At 39.3% G+C, this 21,289-nt stretch overlaps 1 protein-coding gene across 1 annotated transcript; it reads right to left on the reverse strand.

The window, feature by feature from the left end:
• Nucleotides 1-10,979: 10,979 nt before the first annotated feature.
• On the reverse strand, nt 10,980-18,350 carry slim (scruin like at the midline). The gene is made up of 2 exons (XM_067147601.2): nt 18,186-18,350; nt 10,980-18,019 (listed from the first exon to the last, which is right to left on the reverse strand). The coding sequence occupies exon 2, from the start codon at nt 17,773-17,775 to the stop codon at nt 16,558-16,560; it is 1,218 nt and encodes a 405-aa protein (XP_067003702.2). The 5' UTR covers nt 17,776-18,019; nt 18,186-18,350; the 3' UTR covers nt 10,980-16,557.
• Between the last annotated feature and the right edge of the window lie 2,939 nt (nt 18,351-21,289).

A 21,289-nucleotide genomic window follows, 5' to 3' on the forward strand; every position in this document is an offset into this window, starting at 1 on the left:
GAACATATACAAATCGCAGAACTCAAAAAGAAAATTAAAAATAACGATCTAATAATCACAAAAGCAGATAAAGGAAATACTACAGATATCATGGACAAAACTAATTAGGTATCTAAAACCAAAGAATTTTTTAACAATAGCACGTTTACAACAATCAATAAATATCCTACACAGAAAATACAGCGACAATTAAAACAAACATTATATCCTTTTTTTTTTACGGATGAAGAAAAATCTAAATTATTAAATATGAACCCAGGTTTACCCAAGTTAAAGCCCTCCCAAAAATACATAAAGCTAACATTGCTATCTGGCCCATTATTAACTCCAAACCCAGCCCTCTATATAAAGTTTCTTAATTTGTTCAACGTTTTCTAACTAAGAACTATCAGTTTCTCTCTAAAAATCCATCAAAAACACCACTCTAATCGAAAAATGAAGTAATTTAATATACAACCCAACCATACTCTTCATTCTTTCGACATAGTAAATATTTATCCAAGCATACCTACAACTAAACTCTCCTCCATTATTGAAAATAACTTGAACAGAGTTCTCTCAGTAAATTAGAAATACAAGATTTAATTTCTCTTCTGAAACTGGTCATTAATAATAATTTCTTTATGTTTGATAAAACCATCTATCAACAAAATGGACTGGCCATGGGATCACCCACATCGGGAATTCTAGCGGATATTTACTTAGACTTTCTGGAATATACAAAAATAAATAACAACACTTTTCCAAACACCCTTATTTGGGCCAGGTACGTTGACGACAAATTTGTTATAATGAATGAAAAAATCAAGAATGCGACCTCTACTCTGCAGGAACTAAACAACATCAACCTCCACATCAAATTTACGTTCAGGTCCGAAAATAATAAATTAATTAATTTCCTAGATTTAACAATTCTCAGAAACCCTTTTGCTCTATCATATAGAATCTTCAGAAAACAGACACAAACTGCCAATACTATTCGTCAAGATTCCATACACCCCCAAACACAGAAACGTGCAGCGTATAATAAATAGCATGGTTCATCATGCATTCACGATACCTATGACTAAGAAAGACCTCAATAATGAACTCAACACTATAAGGGCAATCGCCAAATTCAACGGTTTCAACACATCATTTATAGAATATATTCAGACATCGACTTAAGACTACTCACACAAAAGAAAAACCTAAAACTACCATTTCATCTACTTTTACATTCAGTAACGATGTCCATCAAATCATCAATCTCTTTTGAAAACATAACGTAAAAATTTTCTTCGGAACTAATATTAGGACTTCAGAAATTATACACAATACAGCATCTGTCAATACCTCTAACAGATTTCCTAAATCCAGAATCTATAGATTCAAGTGTAATGACTACAGCGCCTCTTATGTGGAGCAAACAGGACGCAGCTTCACAACCAGATATTTCAGAGCATGTCAACGCAGTAAGATATCATAAGTTTTCTGCTATAGGCCAACACATTTATGACTCTAATCATAAGTTCACTGACATTGAACATGACTTTGAGATACTTTAAATAGCAAACAAAGGGCCAATCATGAACATTGTCGAAAATTGTTTTATTCACTGCGATCAATATTTCAATCCTAACTGTAATTTAAATGAAATTTCCGAGAGATCTAATATTCTTTCTGATCTCTTAATTAAATGGTTAAAAAATATTACACCGCCAAAAAACAACTCTATCTTTCAAACCATACGTAATACATATCCTCATCATTTACCCCCACTATGATCGAAACCATCAGTCCAAATCCGTCTGCTGATCAAACAAGGTACTCAAGGTGAGTTTGTTTCTAGTCATTTCTCATCATTTCTAGACATTTCTTTTTATTCTTTCCTTCCTATCTTTTGCCTAATTTGGCTTTTAATTTCTTTTCAGGGTTCCAAAACCCCATAATGAACCGAGAATTAATTCTTTGGGTCTAACCAAGTCCATCACATGCACGTTTATTTTTTCAGAACCAAACCACAGATTAAACAGTGTGTCATCTTCACATGTCATTAAAACTCTGCAGCGTATTTTCAACAAGATCAAAGAACTAAAGACATATACAAGCTGGACAAACCACCATGTGTATAAAACAATCGAGTCATCATCATTTTTAAAAGGATTTTATACTAAAGTACAATATCATCATGTCCCATATTTTATTTAATATTCATTTATGCAGGTGTTACAGTGTTTTAAAGTTGTTTGTGTTTGCCTGATTTGACTCGTTGGCTGATGATGGCACGAGTTATGTGCCAAAACTAGTGCCTCATGTGAACGACATGTGATCCATTCACATTAATAAATGTCTTTGTACTGAATAGGAGGACCCCTAATAATTTCAGTTATTGTAATCCCACTTCAATACGGATCATGAAATTTCTAAATATCACATTGCTTCTGTGATTCATATCCTTTCTTAAAAAAATTGTTACGTATTTAGTGTGGAAATTGTTTTGTTCAGGATGTCATTGACCTAGCCTGAGTGGGAGGGTTAATGGAAAAACTAGCCAGCTGGACTCACGCCAACGACAGAGTACCAGTATTGCACCAACTTGCAATCTATGCAAGAGTCAAGAGAAGTGAGGATTTCATTAAGTCCCAAATTTCAAGGTTTTAATGATAAACAGAATTTTAACATGAATTTTTATTCACTTCTAAATTTTTTTGAGTGTGATTTTATAGAATCTACTGTTCTTTCAAGAATAGAACATGTAATTTTATTTTAATTAATTAACTTTTTTCTTTTTCAGGTAGTTTATATATTTATTTCTTATTTATTTTATCATATTTATTTTGGCAGACTGAAGAACAATGCCACAATAGGCCGATTTCATCGGCATTGTAAACTTGACAACGGGTAAAAACCCACTGTAAAACAAGCCTGGTAAAACCTCCAGGTTTCTTCAGTGGCATTTTCAATGGCTGAACTGCTCTTTCCAGGCACATCCTGCCTCCGGATTCAGTATAGAATTTGAAATTTCTGAACCCAACTATTGGAAAACACACAAGCACTTTCTATATTCCAATCACAATGAAACTGATTTGCTTCAATGATCATAGATTCAATCGCAGGTATTCCCTCTGATCTTTTCACACTAAACCTAGTGTGCAAGGCACTACCAAGAATTTCAAATTTAAGTTTCTTCTATGTGAGTCTTGATTCTGTATTCTTTGCTGTTACAGCTTGAGCAGCAAACTTCATAAGTTTTTTTCTTCTTTGAATATCACAAATTGCGAAGAACTAACACTGAAATTACGCATTATGAAGTTTCTGTTTTTGTCTTTTTCGGATGATTAATTATCTATTCTATTTTAATTAACTTGTTTCTTTTTCTCTAGTTTTTGCTACTATATAGTGAAAGTAACATGCTTACATTTAGTTTTATTAGCATTTGACCTCACGCTGGGTTTTGAGAACATCTTACAGTGCACTGAAGTTGTAACATTGTACAAATGTTATATGTAACCCACTAGGAAACACTGTACTGAAATGAAAACTGAGTCACATAAACATGGAGTGACCGAACTCGATAGCTGCAGTCGCTTAAGTGCGGCCAGTATCCAGTATTCGGGAGATAGTAGGTTCGAATCCCACAGTCGGCAGCCCTGAAAATGGTTTTCCGTGGTTTCCCATTTTCACACCAGGCAAATGCTGGGGCTGTACCTTAATTAAGGCCACGGCCGCTTCCTTCCCACTCCTAGCCCTTTCCTGTCCCATCGTCGCCATAAGACCTATCTGTGTTGGTGCGACGTAAAGTAACTATATATAAAAAAAAAAAAAAAAAAAAACACCATGGAGTGAACTAAAAATGTGGGTGCAAGGGTTCTAGACAGCACTGTACAACTGTGTGAAACACAGATGAACAGCAGGTGACTAAAGAAAATGGTGGGTACAGCCAGCACAGTGGTGCAACATGGTGGTCAAGGTCAACAAATGCAGATATCCACCTGAAAAAATCCAAATGTGAGGAGCAGCTCGATCAGTACCGGATTACAGAATGTGCAGAATCCCAGAATGCCGGATTAACGTGCACCTACTGTTCAATGTTTGTAGTTGAATCTTACGACATATCATGATGTTGCACTTTCAATACTGTCTTACTCCTCCAGGTTTCATGTATACATAACTCTGACAAGTTCCTTTGGATGAACTGCTCCCATGTCAACAACTGTGGCTTTTCTTTGTCAGATAGTTAGCTGGTATTACTAGGTTGGATCATACTTTTAATATCAATATAAGATAATGTTTCTATTATTGTCTCCAAAAGAAAAGTTGGAGGCTAAGAAAGAGGAAGGAGGGCAAGGTGGTGGCCCAGAGCAACATGGATAGACTCTGTCAAGAACAGTATAAGAAAAAGAAGACTAGACTGGAATACAATTATGGAAGAGGAGTGGTGAAAGGAGAGGCAATGGAGAAGTATCATTAACACCCTAACCTGGCAGGAGCTGGACAAGGGGAAATGAAAATGATAAGATGATGGTTATGTTTTGTCTGTATCCAGGAGAAAGTGTTGGAAAGGAACTATGATGGTGTTTACACGTGTCACAAGCAGAAGTTTATACAGTGAAAGTCATCTGAAAGACACTCATGGGACAACCTAATAACCAAAGACCCAGTGCAATACACAACTACATGGAGAGCATATATCTACACTCCAATATGATCCAGGACTGAATCAAAAGGAGACAACAAAGCCACATAGTGAACACTATCATGAATCGGGACAAATGCTAATGAACAAGAATGATGATGATGCTTGTTGTTTAAAGGGGCCTAACATCTAGGTCATCGGGCCTCTAATGGTACGAAATGTAATGACAATTTAAAAGTTCAAAATCATCCACTGACCAGAATAAAAAATATGATGAACAATGAAAGGATGGATATGAATTTAAAACAATCCGTGGATCCAACCCAGAAACTATCATAAACAATAGTATTACTGACCAAGGGACTGCTTCTAAAGCACAATCCTGAATTGAGAATGATTGTTGTCTAAAGAGGTCCAAAATCCAAGACAATGGCCCCTCATAATGGTACTTATTGCTAGTAAAGTAGGACCATGGTATTGCGCAAGTTGCGGTACTAAACAAAAGTAGTGTAGACTCATGGTGTTCCACACATTATGGTACTACTCACAAGTATTGAACGTGTTTCTCACATAATGGCGCCACTCATAGGCAACGCAAACCCATGGTGTTCCTCACCTAGGTGTACTAATCACGGGCGCCGGTATTCCCGTGGTGTTCCTCATATAGTGGGTACTAATCATAGGCAATTCAGACCTACCGTGTGGCTCATATAGTGGTACTAATCATAGGCAACGCCCAGTATTGTTGGCTACTGAATGCATGATTCGAAGCAGTGTATCGATTCATTCAAGTGTCCGAGTGAATCGATTCACAGGAACGGCGAGCTCACGGAACACGATTCAGCTTACTCCCAGCAGACAGTGCTGAGTGGCGCACTCACTGGACGTCGATGGAGAGCCGAGCTTCCACTGCAGCGAGACAGTGAATCATGGCACATCGAAAGAATCGTGAATGAGTGCGGCTCAGTGAGACACAAGATACACACGGCTCCTTATCGGCTCACTGGACACTGGCGGAGAGCCGAGCTTCCGCTGCAGCGAGACATACAGTGAGCCATGGCACACCGAAAGAATCGTGAACGAGCACGGCTCAGTGAGACACAAGATACACACGGCTCCTTACCGGCTCACTGAACACTGGTTGAGAGCCGAGCTTCCGCTGCAGCGAGACATACAGTGAGCCATCGTACACTGAAAGAATCGTATGCTATAATGGACTCTCGAGCTCAGCTCATTTGAAAATAATACCCATTTGCATTCACTGTCCTCTTCTTACAGGGAGGTTTAAGTAATAGATGGATTTATTTGCAATGTTAAAAAGGTAGTCAAAACATAATTCTGAAGTAGCTAGTAAGTAGGTAGGCTATTATGTTATACTATTTATTAGTTTAATGAATCTTAGTATTATAACTTAGTTGACATTTGACAATTACACTCAACTCTAGCCAGCCCTATGACTATGAGTCATGCTCATGAACACTCAAAAGTACCTGTTTTATATTGGGAAGAACGGCTTAATATTCTCTCAGTTCATATGTCACATCGTTGCACAAGACTTCAATCATATGTGGACAGATGCAATAACTTAACCAACAGTATGTTAAATCAGAAAACCAGCGGGCTACTGTACATCTCAAGTAGCCTATACAAAATATGAGGATTTAAAAAAATCCTCAGCTGATAGAAAAATACATATTCTCAAAAACGACTGAGAGAGTTGTCGTGCAGTTAGTATCGTGTAGCTATACGCTTGCATTCGGGGAATGGTGGGTTCGAATCCCACTGTCGGCAGCCGTCAAGATGGTTTTCTGTAGTTTCCCCATTTTCACACCAGGAAATGCTGGGACTGTACCTTAATTCAGGCCATGGCTGCTGCCTTCCTAATCCTAACCTTTCCCACCCTGCGTCGCCGGAAACCTTCGATGTATTGCAGTGACTAACATTTTTTTGGAGTTCATAGTATGAAGACCAGATGGCAGCTGCGAGCACTGAATGCTGTTGCTGCTGTCTTACCAGCACATACTACACAGATGCAGTAGGAGCAGTGACTAATGTGCCGTGAATCGGATCACTGTGTTGATTCAGTAACATGAACGGAATCAAATGAATCGATTCAGTAAAATGAATTACAAACCTATTTTGTACCTAACATAGTGCTACTACTCGCAAGTAAAGGCGACCCATGGTGTTCCTGCAAGATGGTACTAATAATAAGTTAAAAGAAAGTATAAAATGGTTCAACCTTTCAATACTATTAAAATAAGAAATGTAAGTTTACATTCCTATTTAATTAAAATTGGTACCGGTTTCAACCAGTATTTTTGGTCATCATCAGCCGATCACAAATAAGTGTACAACAATGCACAGATAAATAAACTGTGAAGTATAAAGTATCCTGTAGGTTGCAGTTAGTGAAAATCTTTAGGGAGTACTGTGCATTGAAATACAGCCAATCACAAATAAGATGCACAGGTAAAAATATGAAGTTAAGATGATACTGTCAGATGCAGTTTATGAAGCACTATAACACAATGTTATGAAAAAAGTCTAAAATCAAATACAAATTTATCAGTTGCAGTTTATAGGACATTGTATAATTTTAAAGATCAGTACTGCATGTCAATCATGAAGAAGTCATAGATCAAGAACGTCAGTACACCATAAGCGTTAAGAGAGCACTGTATACTGGTCGAACCGGTACCAATTTTAATTAAATAGGAATGTAAACTTACATTTCTTATTTTAATAGTACTGAAAGGTTGAACCATTTTATACTTTCTTTTAACTTATTAGTGAACTCACTTCAATACAGAATAATATGAAACTCTTATCCCTTAGATGGTACTAATCACAAGCAGTTTCATGGTTCTAATACAATCATCCCTTGGTCGCCCCCTTACGACAGGCAGGGGATACCGTGGGTGTATTCGTCTGCGTCCCCCACCCACAGGGGATGAACAAGAATGAATGAATGAATTAATGAACGATTGCCTGATATGTATTGAGCATGTATGATATGCTCATGCCGACAATACGGCAGAATTGTATGATAAATTACCAATGTATTAGAATGATAGCCATCATAATTTTATATTTCATTGTATGGCAATTGTAAGCGGACAGGATATGGCAGGCGCCAACTACCTGGGTGAAGGATTAGCCGAGAGTATATTTGAAACAAGCGAGAGGACGTTGGAGTTATTATCTGAATGGAACGTGATCTTGAGGGACTATTTTGAAGCAAGAGGATGATCCCGTGCACAACAATAGGACAGAAGTGTCACTCACTAACTATTTCATATTTTGTCATCCTGCATGAGGTAGCGAGTAGACGTATGCACTATGATTGTTGGAGACTGCTGGAAGAGTCATTTCTATGAAGCCAGAATGACGCGCATAATAAAGTCCAATAAGGAGAAAGCATCGTGCTAATATTGAGATGGGATTGGATGAAGAGATGGCAATTGCCCCGATTAAGCACGTAGGTGAGAAGAGGATGTGAGTTAATAAAACGTGACAGTAGGCAAGAGAGGGTCTTTTTAATCTCTCTATTCTTGTAAGTGTTGAACATCGAGTGTGTCAATTCTGTGGAGGCTTGGAGGGAGACTTTGGTCTTTGTATTAGTAAGCATTGGTTAGAAGCAGGAACTTTGTTTTCGAGAAAAGTCTTTCATCATGTGAGTTATAGAACATTTAACTCGGGAGTTATGAATTTGATTGTGAGAGTCAGAACTATGACTTTGCTCAGAGATTACAGTACATGTAATGTCTTTGTTAGTAAGAGACTGGACAGTCAGTTATGAATGAAAAGTTTGAACTTTGTTTATCCAGTCTTGAGGATAGGAGAGATATTCAGAATTCAAATACATATTACAAGGAGAGTGGAACTTTGTAATCACTGTGATTCCGCGACATGTTCAGTTGTAAATTGTGCTATGGAAATTAGTCAAATACTTTCAAGAGAGCTATTTAAGAAGCAGAGACTCATGATATGTAATTGAGCAAACCTGTTTGTGAGATAAGGAACAAACTAGATCATTAAGCTAGGTGATAACAGAGTAGTAAGCATGTGAACTAACTTTGTGTATTTAGCAGGTTGCAGTGCATAACTAAGTTACATAACAGTATAGCAGAAATTCCTGTCAGCTGTAGATATAACCGTGTTCAATGTTCGTGAGCTGATGTGAATCAAGAAAGAAGGCAGTGTGAGGATGCGAGTTGCTGTCCGAACTTGAAGAAATGGGAGCAGCCCAAAAGGATGTCAATCTTCATGGATCGTGATACTGCCATAGCGATAGTTTGCCACTAAGCAGAGGGGCAGCCTGGTCGAGGTAATACTGAGCTACAAAGAAGGAGCACTCAAATTCAATTTATTTAAGAATGTATGCTTAAGTAATTCTCAAGGAGATAGGATAATTTCATAGGTGAATTTCTCTTAAGATGTAAACTTAATTTTCATTAATTGTAAATAATGTTAAGTAATCACGACCTGGGCATGTGGTCATTTTGTTTCTTTCTTAAAACCATGTGGGTTAAGTTTAAATTTTAAATGTCTTTCCTTGCTGATTGTTTTTTCTTTGTAAGTGGAGATGCTTTGACATCTTGGGATAATAATACCAACATAAATGGTACTTTATTGGACATTATAAATTTTCCAGCTAACTCATTCCTGGTTGTCAGCGTTTCGCCCCCGTGTGCTATGTTGGGCTTATCAGTTGATACATAGCACACCCACCAAGACGCTGGCTAGTGCATACCGTAGCGGCCACTGCGTAGGCTACTTGGAGCCACCAGCAGTGCCAATGCACTATGAGAGACTTTGTCTCATTACCAAAAAATTGATGCCCGCTTGGCCATCAGACGATACATATGTTGATTCCCCACCTGAATCAATATTTGAGTCATTGCATGCTCCAAATTAAAATGTAAATACTGTAAAACTGTTTATTTAAATGATAAATCTTCATTATTGGCAGCATAATTGCATCAATTACATCGGAGTTGAAATGTTTAGCTCGACTCACATGTTGTGCAGTGCGCGATTGGTGTCTGGAATTGCATTCAAGCACTCGATTCCACATCGTAACAAACCCGTATGGCACCTCCACAGTAACTGAGTGTTAAGCCACAGTGTTTCATAATTATTAATGAGCAGCAGAACACTAGAAATTCAAAATACATTGTTATGTCTTGCTCATGATAATAACACTAAAATAGTAAATATTTAGTGGTCTGATGTCAGTTATTGCCCTCTGTGGATCAGTGGTACAGGTAGCGGCAGGAGTGGTTGGATTTTTTAAGGGCGGAACAAATTCCATTCGACACTCCACGTTGTACGACATTGGCATGTGAAAGGTCTCTGGTAACACATTTGGTGTTTACCCGACAAAATTGATTAAAACTAAGTCATAGACGCCCAAGAGAGATTCGGTTTACTCTGCCGTCTAGTAGTCCTGGAGTAAACCAGCACGTTGAAATTGATGATCAAGCAGCCAGATGGCATCAAATTAAAATGATTTGCACACAGTAGCTGGGGCCATACAATTATTATTATTATTTCCCTTAGGGGAATAAATTGAAATGTTACCATATTCATATTTTACATTGTATTCCTCACCCGACTACTCATTCTTGACACCTGGCTGATGAACATTTCTGGGGAGAAAACTGTACAGTATTTACAAACAGATTTGTAATAGCTGGTCAGTGTAACTGCAAGTTATCGAGGAAAAGGTCAGATAGAAGTTAAGTAAATAGCAATAGAAAGAAAAAAAATGGTTAGATGATCTGATGCTGGAAGAGGAAAGGGAGGGATGAAGAAGACTGAATGATTTTAATCAGTTAAATTCCTTGAAATTTTGTTCATTCATCATCATGTAACCCTTCCACCATGCCGGGTAGGGTGGTGTTGAACGAGCTCTTGCCAGCGTTGTCTCTCCATGTAGGTCTCACTCTCCAATCCACTCCTCTACTCTGTACGTCTATCTTCAGTTGGTCCACTGATCGTTTCCTTGGTCGTCCAACAGTTCTCCTTCCGCTGACTGTCTGTTTCATGTATGCATGTTGTATTCAAGTGCCCGGCATTCTCTTTCCATGCCCAAACCGTTTAAGTCTTGTAGAGGGTGCTCCACTCCCAAAGATGATCTGACATCCTTTTTTCTCACATGGTCATGCAGTGTTTTCTGTATGGCATTCCTAAGAAATTTCATTTCACAGGTCTGCAGTTTACTATGTTCTCTAGTCCAGAATGTGCAGATTTCTAGGCCATATATGAGTATGGGAATACGATAAAATTTATACAAGCACATCTTGGATTGCAAGCTTACCTTCTTGTAATCGAGTAATTGTGTGGAGTGTTACACAGGGAGACCTTATATAGTACAGCAACCACAAGTTACAGTTAAAGAGGATGGTTGTCCAGTTGTACTTCCTCTTAAAACAATAATCACCACCACTATCACCAGCTGAAGTCAAAGGAAACTCACTCAAGTCAACACTTCTTCACAGCTAGGAATAAGACATCAAAGCCAAACATTGACAGAAATCTCATATCAGACAAATGTTAGAGTTATTCTATATCAAATCTATCAAATATTTACCATTTTAATCTTATCCCCTCAATTTGCAACACAGTCTAACTAGCAACAGGAAGATGCATGAAACTTTTTTTTTAAAATTTTTATTGAGTGTTTTCTAACAAACAGTGGTTCAAAAAGCTTTAAATATTCATATCATTATTCTCCAATCAAGTTATACAAGCTATTGTAACTTATTTAAAAACTCTTTTCATAATCTTTTGTTCAATATATTAAACCTAGGACAAAGTGTTAAAATGAAATGCCCCTTTATCATTTAAAACAAAGAAAGGCTATAATTTTTAAAAAGTCTAAAAAAATATCTACAGGGTCTTTATTTATGCTTGGCAAGAACTTTCTCGCTCAACCTTGGCCGCCGAAGACAGGCCGCTACCGGCCGCTGGCGTGCGCGGTTTTTGGCACTTCCTGCAGTTGCTGAGAGCTGAGCTCCGAGACAGAAGGGTGTTCAATGAAGCTACTGCGGACTGTATGTCGTATTGTATAGTGTTTTATTGTGATTGTGTATAGTACTGTAATGTATGTGAAATATTCGTTACGTGAATGTATATCTGCACAATACTTACATTAAGTGCAGAAAATTGTGCGCTAGGACAAGACAAAAGTTTCGAGCGAAATTTCCAGGGACACCCATTCCTATAAATCGGACAATGAAACAACTGGCCAATAAATTCAAATGTACAGGTTCAGTAAACAATCAGAATAGACGTAAAGGTCTCCTTACTGAAGTGTGTTTGGTACGAGGATCATAAGTAAAAATCTGTGGCCCCCTCGCAATCCAGATTTAACGGCATGTGATATTTATTTGTGGGGAATGTTAAAAAATGTAGTTTATGGGAACAACCATCACACTAGATGAACTTAAAGACAATATAAGAGCTGCAATTGCATCCATCAGTGCTGAAGAACTTGGTAGAGTAGGCCTAACCGAAAACATTAGGAGATGTTGATTATATTTGGCAGCGCATGGGGAACATTTTCAGCATAAACTGTAAAAATGGTAAGTAAAATGCATGATAAAGAATGATAATGATTTTGAGCATAAACTGTAAACATGGTGAGTAAAATGCATGACAATGATTTTGAGCATCGTATTCTGCCATACATACGCACGCGCGGTAGCCAGCAACTGAACTGTCACTGGCGGCCAAGGTTGAGCGAGAAAGTCCTTGCCAAGCATAAATAAAGACCCTGTATTTCAATATATTTTCTGCATATTTAGAGAACATTTAAAACAAAATTAATGGGGTACAAGAAGATTTCCTCCAACATTACATTCTTCTTCAAATTCCATTCACCAAAACATATTTATCTAATATGCAAATAAAAGTGTGTTCAAGTTCTATGCAAATAAATTTGTCATTGACAGGTTGAGTGTAGCCGATTTAAAATGAAATAACCCAACACGAATAGCAATGTTTTCCCATTTTCTTTTTGGTACCTATCAATTCTAGCCCCAATTAAAAACAAAAATCTTGACCCAGATAATTTTTTTAATTTGCTTTATGTCACATCAACATAAATGGGTTTTATGGCAACGATGGGACAGGAAAGGGCTAGAAGCGGGAAGGAAGCCACCATGACCTTAACGCTGACAATTACACCATATGATTTTCTGACATGTCGTGCGAATGAATGCCATCTAGTCCTCATAAGGAAGGGAGAGTTATCCCCTCCACCACCTCTATTCCTTGTTCATTCCGTCTGGTAACTTTAACATAACTTTAAATAATAGACTTTGAGTGGCACGTCTTCGAGACGTGTGGTGTAACTAAAGCGATAATTATGGATGTGTTACTGTCAGGGTTAATTAAAGTACAGTATGTGAAACTTTTAGTGATACTTCGGCTCCCTAATACCGAATTGGTACACCTCTGACACAAAAAATATGAATCGATTATGCATCGCCGTGAGACATCTGGCGGTATAATTTAAACATTTTAAATACTGTTGTTATGTACATAGCAAAGTCAAAATATTGGTTAAGCTTGGACATGAGTGAGGAAAATCAAAGTACATCACAGGAACAACCTAGAAATCCTACACCGAGCTCGATAGCTGCAGTCGCTTAAGTGCGGCCAGAATCCAGTATTCGGGAGATAGTAGGTTCGAACCCCACTGTCGGCAGCCCTGAAAATGGTTTTCCGTGGTTTCCCATTTTCACACCAGACAAATGCTGGGGCTGTACCTTAATTAAGGCCACGGCCGCTTCCTTCCCACTCCTAGCCCTTTCCTGTCCCATCGTCGCCGTAAGACCTATCTGTGTCGGTGCGACGTAAAACAACTAGCACAAAAAAAAAGAAATCCTACATGGAAACGGCAGTTTACAAAAATTCACATCAACCAATCATACTACCTATTCAATTCAGATTTCATTTCCATTCAGTTGGCAGTATTACCAGAACCGGGCTAGCTCCCTCCTTACTCCTCATCTCGTAAAATGAAGTATCAGTAAAAGTTTCACGGACTGTACACCATTTGCCTAGTGCGAAAGTGGAAAACCATGGGAAGCCATCTTCAGGGCTGCCGACAGTGGGGGTTCAAACCCACTATCTCCCGAATGCAAGCTGATAGCTACATGACTGAACTGCACAGCCACGTGCTCGGTTAACACGGATTCATTCACTTGTATGAAGGGCACATGTGCTCTTTCATGAGAACAGAATAACTCTATTGGATTGAAATAAACAGCTTGCTCACTATTCAGGGAGGATTTAAAAGTTACTAACAAACCAGACACCAAATGCTTACTTGCATGTGTCACACTAAGCTTATGCCACAGAAAGAATCAACACCCTCTAAACCAACATGCTAGCAGCTAACCAATTATATTTAACCTCAACTTCTGTCATAGGACACACAGACTACACTATCTAAAATGAGTAACACAATAATAATTTTAAAGAAAGGAAACAATTGTCTCTAATCAGATTTCCAATTAACGCCAGAGACAATAGTGAGAAGCTATATACAGCAACTGAATAACTTTTTCTGCTAGTGGTTCAATGTCGCATTAACACATCAAAGGTTTTTGGCGATGCAAAGATGGGAAAGTGCTACAATGGGAAAGTAGAGGCCATGGCCTTAATCAAGGTACACACCCAGCATTTGTCTGGTGTGAAAAGAGGAAATCACGGAAAACCATCTTCAAAACTGCCGATGGTGGGATTCAAACTTGTAAGCTCACAGCTATGTGACCCTAACCACACAGCCTCACCTGAATAACAAGGTTCAACTTTTCTTTTGTAAACACATTTGTACACATTAACAACTGTGATGTTTTGCTTTTTAATAAATGCAGACTTTTTGCCTAATTCTGCTGGAGACCTTATCATGGTAAAACATCGTCATTAATGAAAAGCCTGCCTGGTGGCCATGACCGTTAAGGTGTTGAAGTCTATATGGTCTTCTATCATGGTTAGACGGTTTGAGTCCCGTTGGTCGAAAAAAATTTCACCATCAGAATGTTGGCTGGCAAAGTAGGAGAGGTGGTGCTAATCACTAGATTGTATGCCAAAAGTCTGGATTAAATTACAAATCTCTCCGCAGTGTTCATACGGAGTGAGGGCATATGATGCTGTTGACTGCGATTTGTCCGTCGAATGGAGACGTAAAGCTTTGAGCAGGCCGCTTGGTGTTATTCGACAGGAGTAGGCTACATGCTGATACCGGATTTCACTCTCTCCCAACCCCATTATCATCACATCCAGACGCGCAGGTCACCTACGGGAGTCAAACAGAAAGACCTGCACTAGGCAAGCCGAACGTGTCCTCGGACACTCCCGGCACTAAACGCCATACGACAGATAAGACAGCATTAATGAAGCCAATCTTGACGTGATCTGCAACAGGCTAACTAGCATCAAACTGCTTGTTCAGGTTGTAACTGAAGCTTTATTTTTATCATCTGAGCTCAAAGGATGTTGTAATTGGTGGAACTAATGAGTAATATATCGTATTCCTGTGTTACTGTGGGTCTAAGCCAAGGCTGCTTTAAAACAGACCACAGATTGATTGAAAAGTATTTTAAAATCTGATTACCTTTAACTTCTCTTGCACACATGACTGTTCATCTCAAATTTCTGACTGCTGAAATGTCCCCTCCTGTGGATGTGTAGCTTCCCCACCCCACTCGCTTGTGTTATTTTATATATAAATTTTATCCTGGTACAGACTATAATATTCCAGGAATATTCCAATACATGTTGTCATCCACCTCAAAAAAGCGAAGAACCCCAGGATATGAAAGAATGAAAACTGTCAAGATACACAAGAACATAAGCCATTAAAGGACAGATGAAAATGATGTAACCTTATTCTGTCATGAGAAAGGGTAGGACACAGTTTTCTTGTTTTATCTTAGTAGTGAATATAAAAGGAAATATTTGTTGTAGAATAAATTTAGAGAGGTTCTATTAATAATATTGTATATAAGTTATCACACTAGAACCACAACACACAGGGCTAGCCGTTTCACTAATTATTAAATGCACCTGCTTCTTCAGGAAAACCTTCACCAGTTTTCACTGCTTATTCCACACAATATATCGAAATACCCAATTCACTTCATATTTAAGATAACATTTAAGAGCAACTGCATAGAGGTGAAATACATCTCCCATTATGTCAAACATGTTATGTCTTGTCCTCAACAAAAATTACTTTGTCACAAAAGTTCAATTACACCAATTAGCAATCAATCAGAAAATAGGTTTGACTCTGTCAAAAGGCTAGGCTTTGTAACTGCAGACATTACCTTAAAACAGATCAAGGATGAGAAATGTCACAAAATTACTCTGAACACTGTATTTCCCTTTGAACAAATGAATGCTGTGGCAGTCCTTTTCCTTGCTTGTCCCCTAAAAATGCATTCTATTATTTCTTTTCTGATAATATGTCATAAACCAAGTAAAAATTTCAGGTGCTTATCCAGAAACTGGTAAAAAGTGTTCACTGTATGTACTTTCTGTAACTGACAAATCTGACTGTAAAATAAAAGAAAGGTGGTTAAATTTTCTGAAAATGATAAAGAGTTTATAGTTGATTTATATAAGGAATCTTACTGGTCTTATGGAAGTTTAACTAAACCTATGATGCACTTTCCTTATACTATTTTCATGCAGTCCCCGCCACCCTTATGCCATAGTTAGGGCCACTAGTTTCTGAAATCATAAGATAAAAAGGAATAATTTTACAGAAATATGTACTTAAAACTAATTACAATGTTGTTGGTGGTTGTTATCTAAGCATCGTTACGAATTATTGCGTTTCTCTACAATCTCCTTTTCTGCTCTCTCAGATATTGCATAACATAATTTAAAAATTTACAATATATTTCCAATTAATATTATAAAAGTCGACTGACAAATTTCTCTGGTATGCCTAGCTTAAGTAGTTTGTTGCGAGGGACAGCATACAAATTTGGGTACTTTCTAGTAATAGTTTCCCAGCACATTTCAGACAACTTAGGAATGCGAAGCCATGCACAGTATATCTCAGCTGTCCGAACAGTTTCACTACCAAGAGCAGCTATTCCACCAAATGTAAACAGCTGGCCAGCAGGTGAAATTGCAGCTGAATGGAAATATACAGGCCTTGGAAGAACACACTGTTTTAAGCATGTCCACTGCAAGGTACTCAAGTCAAATTTCCATACATCTGAAAAGATCTCGCCACCATTATATCCACCACAAATAACTATCTCATTCTTTTCTTCTACCTCAGCTGGAAGTTGAACACATCCATGGCACCGTCTGGCAGCAGGAAAACCTGGGGGTGTTACAGTTGGATCACTGTGAGTAGCCAATTCCTCCCATTTTTTAGTCTCCAAATTAAATGCACTTATGATATCAAAGCCATATACAGTGGTAGCAGTGCCACCTCCAAAAACATAAATTTTCTTGCCATCAAAAGCTAATTCATGACGATATCTCCCAGGAGGTTCATAGTGTGACCCAACAGGACTACTGGTATAAATTTCTTCCCATTTATTGGTTTCTAGATTTAGTCTATGTATATCTGAACTATAGTCATATCCTGTGGTTCCACCCACAGTATAAAGAAACTTCTTGTGAAGAATTAAAGCCTGGCCATATTGTTTCTGAGGATGATCACCTGTTGTCTCAATAGTATGCATACCTCCCCCACATTTGGTGTTGTAAACATACAGACTGTTGCTACACGATTCCCCGAAGGGTACAGCAGTACCTCCAAAGACTAGCATGAGATCACCACTAAGAACAACTGCATTTGAAGCAAGCTCATTTGGAATGCCTTCTCCAACCAGTAAACGAAACCAAGTATTTGAAGCATAACTGTAGCGCCACAGTTCTTTAAACAATGGGCAAGTTAGGGCCCAAACAGCATCTCCATGCATAGAAGGGTCAGAAGGGTCCAAAAATGGATTATAGCCACCAAATGAATACAAGAAGCCCTCATCACACACAATTCGATGCCCACTCCTTGGCTGAGGAGTAATCGGTCGAGTATTAGCAATCTCTCCAAGCCGGGTAGTAAAAGAGAATGGCTTAAACTTATAATCTTCGGAAGATTCATCCCCCGCCATGCCGGTAAGAACTGAGACACTTTATGAATCCAGACTCTTGAAATAGTGAAACATAACCAATTGAAGACTAACGAATAATAGTTCTCTGTGACCCTGAAAGTGGAGAAGAGAGCGTAGCAATGTATTACAGATCTTTGGAAGAATGTTTAGTCATGCACGTTGATGTCCAACTTTATTCTCCGCCATGTGTACAGAGTTTACGCTGCACTACGCATAGTTCCCAAAGAATACGTTCCAAGAGACACTGAAAATAAAGGAAAGACACCTGGAATGAACCTGAATAGTCTTACAACACGGATAAGAGGGTGACAAAAGTTGGCGAAAAGTAAGGGCCGGTGCCAAATGCCAGAGAAGAATTGGGGCGCACTACGTGATTCAATAGTTTAAAATGCAAATGATAATCAAATCACCAGAACAAATACACACAAGGATCATCGGAAGCACACAGGTCATTTATTCCGATAAATCCATTCTTAAACTTGGTGTCCTGCCGTTGTCATTACTATATATATATACTATACATAAACATCATGAAGATCCATAACCTTCTCCATGAAAAATGCAACCGGTCAACCGGTGAAAGTCTAATGGGGCTTATCGTTCCAATGTGTAGCTAGCTCCCAGGTAGTTTCCGTCCTCGCTTTTAGATGGCGCTGGAGGTCATTCATAACGTGTAGATAGTTGTAGAAAGGTTATATAGATGGCAGGCATCAACAGAAGCATACCAGAGTCTACTCCGTGAACTGCAAGGAAAAAGAGAAAAAATATTTCCAGAAATTTACGCTACAGATGCTATTGTCAACAGAGAATGGATAAAAGCCAATTATGCGTTCAGAGACTTCATGACGCGTTTTGCTGTTCATGGTTTTCACCACAGTATCTGCACGAGATACATCTACCACCAACCGGATGAACTGTGCGTATGCACATTTTGTGATAACCCATGTGACAGATATCACGTAATGACATGTAAGCGCAGAGAAATATCTCTGACAAAATTCTGTGAAAATGCTTAAGAGTATGTCCTTTAATTATGCACATTGTGCGAAATTAAATTAAATTAAATTAATAGAGACATGAAATGAGCGATATTTATAATTAAAGGCAGAATGTCTCGAAGTGAAGTATTTCAAGTCTAACGTCAATCAGTGGACCCTTGACCCTTCATTGATTGATTGATTGATTGATTGATTGATTGATTGATTGATTGATTGATTGATTGATTAACAAAGATTTAATCGTATCACGTCGAGTATTATGGAGATAATGTTTCTGGATTGCATTGAATCCGACTTTACCCAATCGATTAACCTTGTTCGAACTTATAAATGGCCGGACTTTTATAAGGCCGTGACATTGGAGATCCGACAACGTCGCTTGGAGTCAAGCATGTGACTTATGTGTTCGTAATTTGTAAACAAGTCTAACGTGGTGTATCATTATATTTTGTGTTCAGCGTGAATTAACTTGATGGCATTGTTTAAAATTCAAAGTATACTAAAGATATTTTATGTGTGGGTGGGGCGGGCCACCTAGAGGGTTACGCCCTCGCTCTGGCCAAGAGGTGCGGGCGGGTCAAGGAGATGTGTGGAAAAGGGAAGGTGGGTAAACGAAGTGAGAAATGATAGGGTATGGGTTCGAAGAGGAAAAGTTAGATAGATGGGAAGTAGAATTGTGGAATAGGGAGGTGCATGTGGACGGTTTTAATATAGGACTTAAGAGAGACATGACAGAACTGAAGGAAGAGGAGTTTTAAGCAAGGGGGTGATGAGGGAGTTGAAGAGCAAGTACATGAAACACAGACGAGAAGGTAACAAGCGAAGTGAGTAAGAGTCGGAACAGGTCAGTGGGGGACGGTTGTGGCGAAAAGAAGAAATTAATTGGAGGAGGGGTTGGATGAACGGGTTGAGGGTGTGGAACCGGAGGAGGGACTGGCCGGGGGCGACGGTAGGTGGTGTTGGATGAATAGTGAGAAGGTTGAGGTGGGGAGCGAGAAGGCTCCACTCTGTATCGATGGCTGTAGATGTTGACACCGGTGACAATGAGGTTGTGGACGTCGTCTGCAGTCGGTAGAAGTAGGCGTACCATATACGTCGGGCCTGTACTTGTCTGAATTCTAAAGGCATTACGAGCAGGGACGCCGGCGGCGTGAAGTTCACTGAGGATGTCCTGGTTGGAGATCGAAGGGTCGATGCCACGGATCACACAGCTGGGCAGACCGTGGGACGACGTGGGGAGCTGCGTGGACGGTGATGACGTTGCTACTGTTGCGGCGTTTTCTGGATGCGATGATGGAGGCGACAGTGGCGTTGCGGCGGTGGATGACGAGGGGTTGTCAGGGAGTGGAAAGGAATTAACAGTCGTAGGAAGTGTAGAAGTGGGTAGGGAGGAGGTCGTAATTGGCGATGGATGACAGGTCGTGACAAAAGTGACAGGTGTATGAGAGGAGGAATAAGCTGCCGTAGTAGAGGTCGTGGTGGTGACAGTTGTCGTGGGGGATAGAGAGAAGGACAGCGATGTAGGTTGTTGCAGGGTCGTGGTCGGTGGCGTGTGTACTACAGGGAGGCGAGTGGGATCGGCGGAAAGTTGAGCAAGTATGGGTTGAGGAGTAGGTTCCACGATGTGGTAATGATCATGAATGGACACGCCGGCGTCGATAAGATGCTTCTGGTCGTCCAACGTATGTAAGTAGAGAAGAATCTGCGTAGATGGTAAGCAGCAGGTGCCATCCAATAGCCGGTAGGCATCATGGAGTCTGAAGCCGGCGGAGCGGATTGCGATGTAGACGTCATCTTCTGATATGGCTGGAGCGATCTCTGGGATGACACAGGTGAACATGGTGATGGGGAGGCCGACTGCCAACTAGGCGTCAGCCTATATGCTTTTTGGGGGCGGCGAGGTAGCTGACTAAAGATGATGGCCACCCGGCCGCAGAAAAGAGACGGAGAGATGCGTAGACGTACAACAGTTTCTGCTTTAGAGAGGTCGTTGTGTCCCCCGATAAGCGATGTGATGTGTCATGTGATGCCCCTATGGACGGCATTAATTTACGTCAAAGGTGACCTTTCTCATGTTGCAGTATGTATAAGAGTGACAATCCACACCGTTTTTTTAGACATTCTGTGTTTGTATTTTTAAAATTGAGTAGTTTGAAAGAGCAGAATGATTGTGTTATTTTATTTTACGTTGCACAAGTATGACAACCACAACTAAAGCTAGGCTTAATTTCAGATGCCAAGGCATTGCTGTGTTCCTTCGTGCTCCAACAACTATGATTCTAATAGACAGTTGTGTGGTGCCAATGTATTTGTGTTAGACGTTTTTGGAGCTGAGAAGAAGATAAGAGTGCAGTGTTTGCTAGGATTAAGGTCTGCAAAATATAAATAAATATATTTAAGCAAGGACATGTTCGAATTTGATTCCGATTCATTGAACATAACTGACGAAACAGATAATTAAAGGCAGAATGTCTCGAAGTGAAGTATTTCAAATTTCCATTGGGCTAGTGAAAGTA

Source organism: Anabrus simplex, chromosome 5 (genome assembly GCF_040414725.1).
Source record: "Anabrus simplex isolate iqAnaSimp1 chromosome 5, ASM4041472v1, whole genome shotgun sequence".
NCBI lineage: Eukaryota > Metazoa > Arthropoda > Insecta > Orthoptera > Tettigoniidae > Anabrus > Anabrus simplex.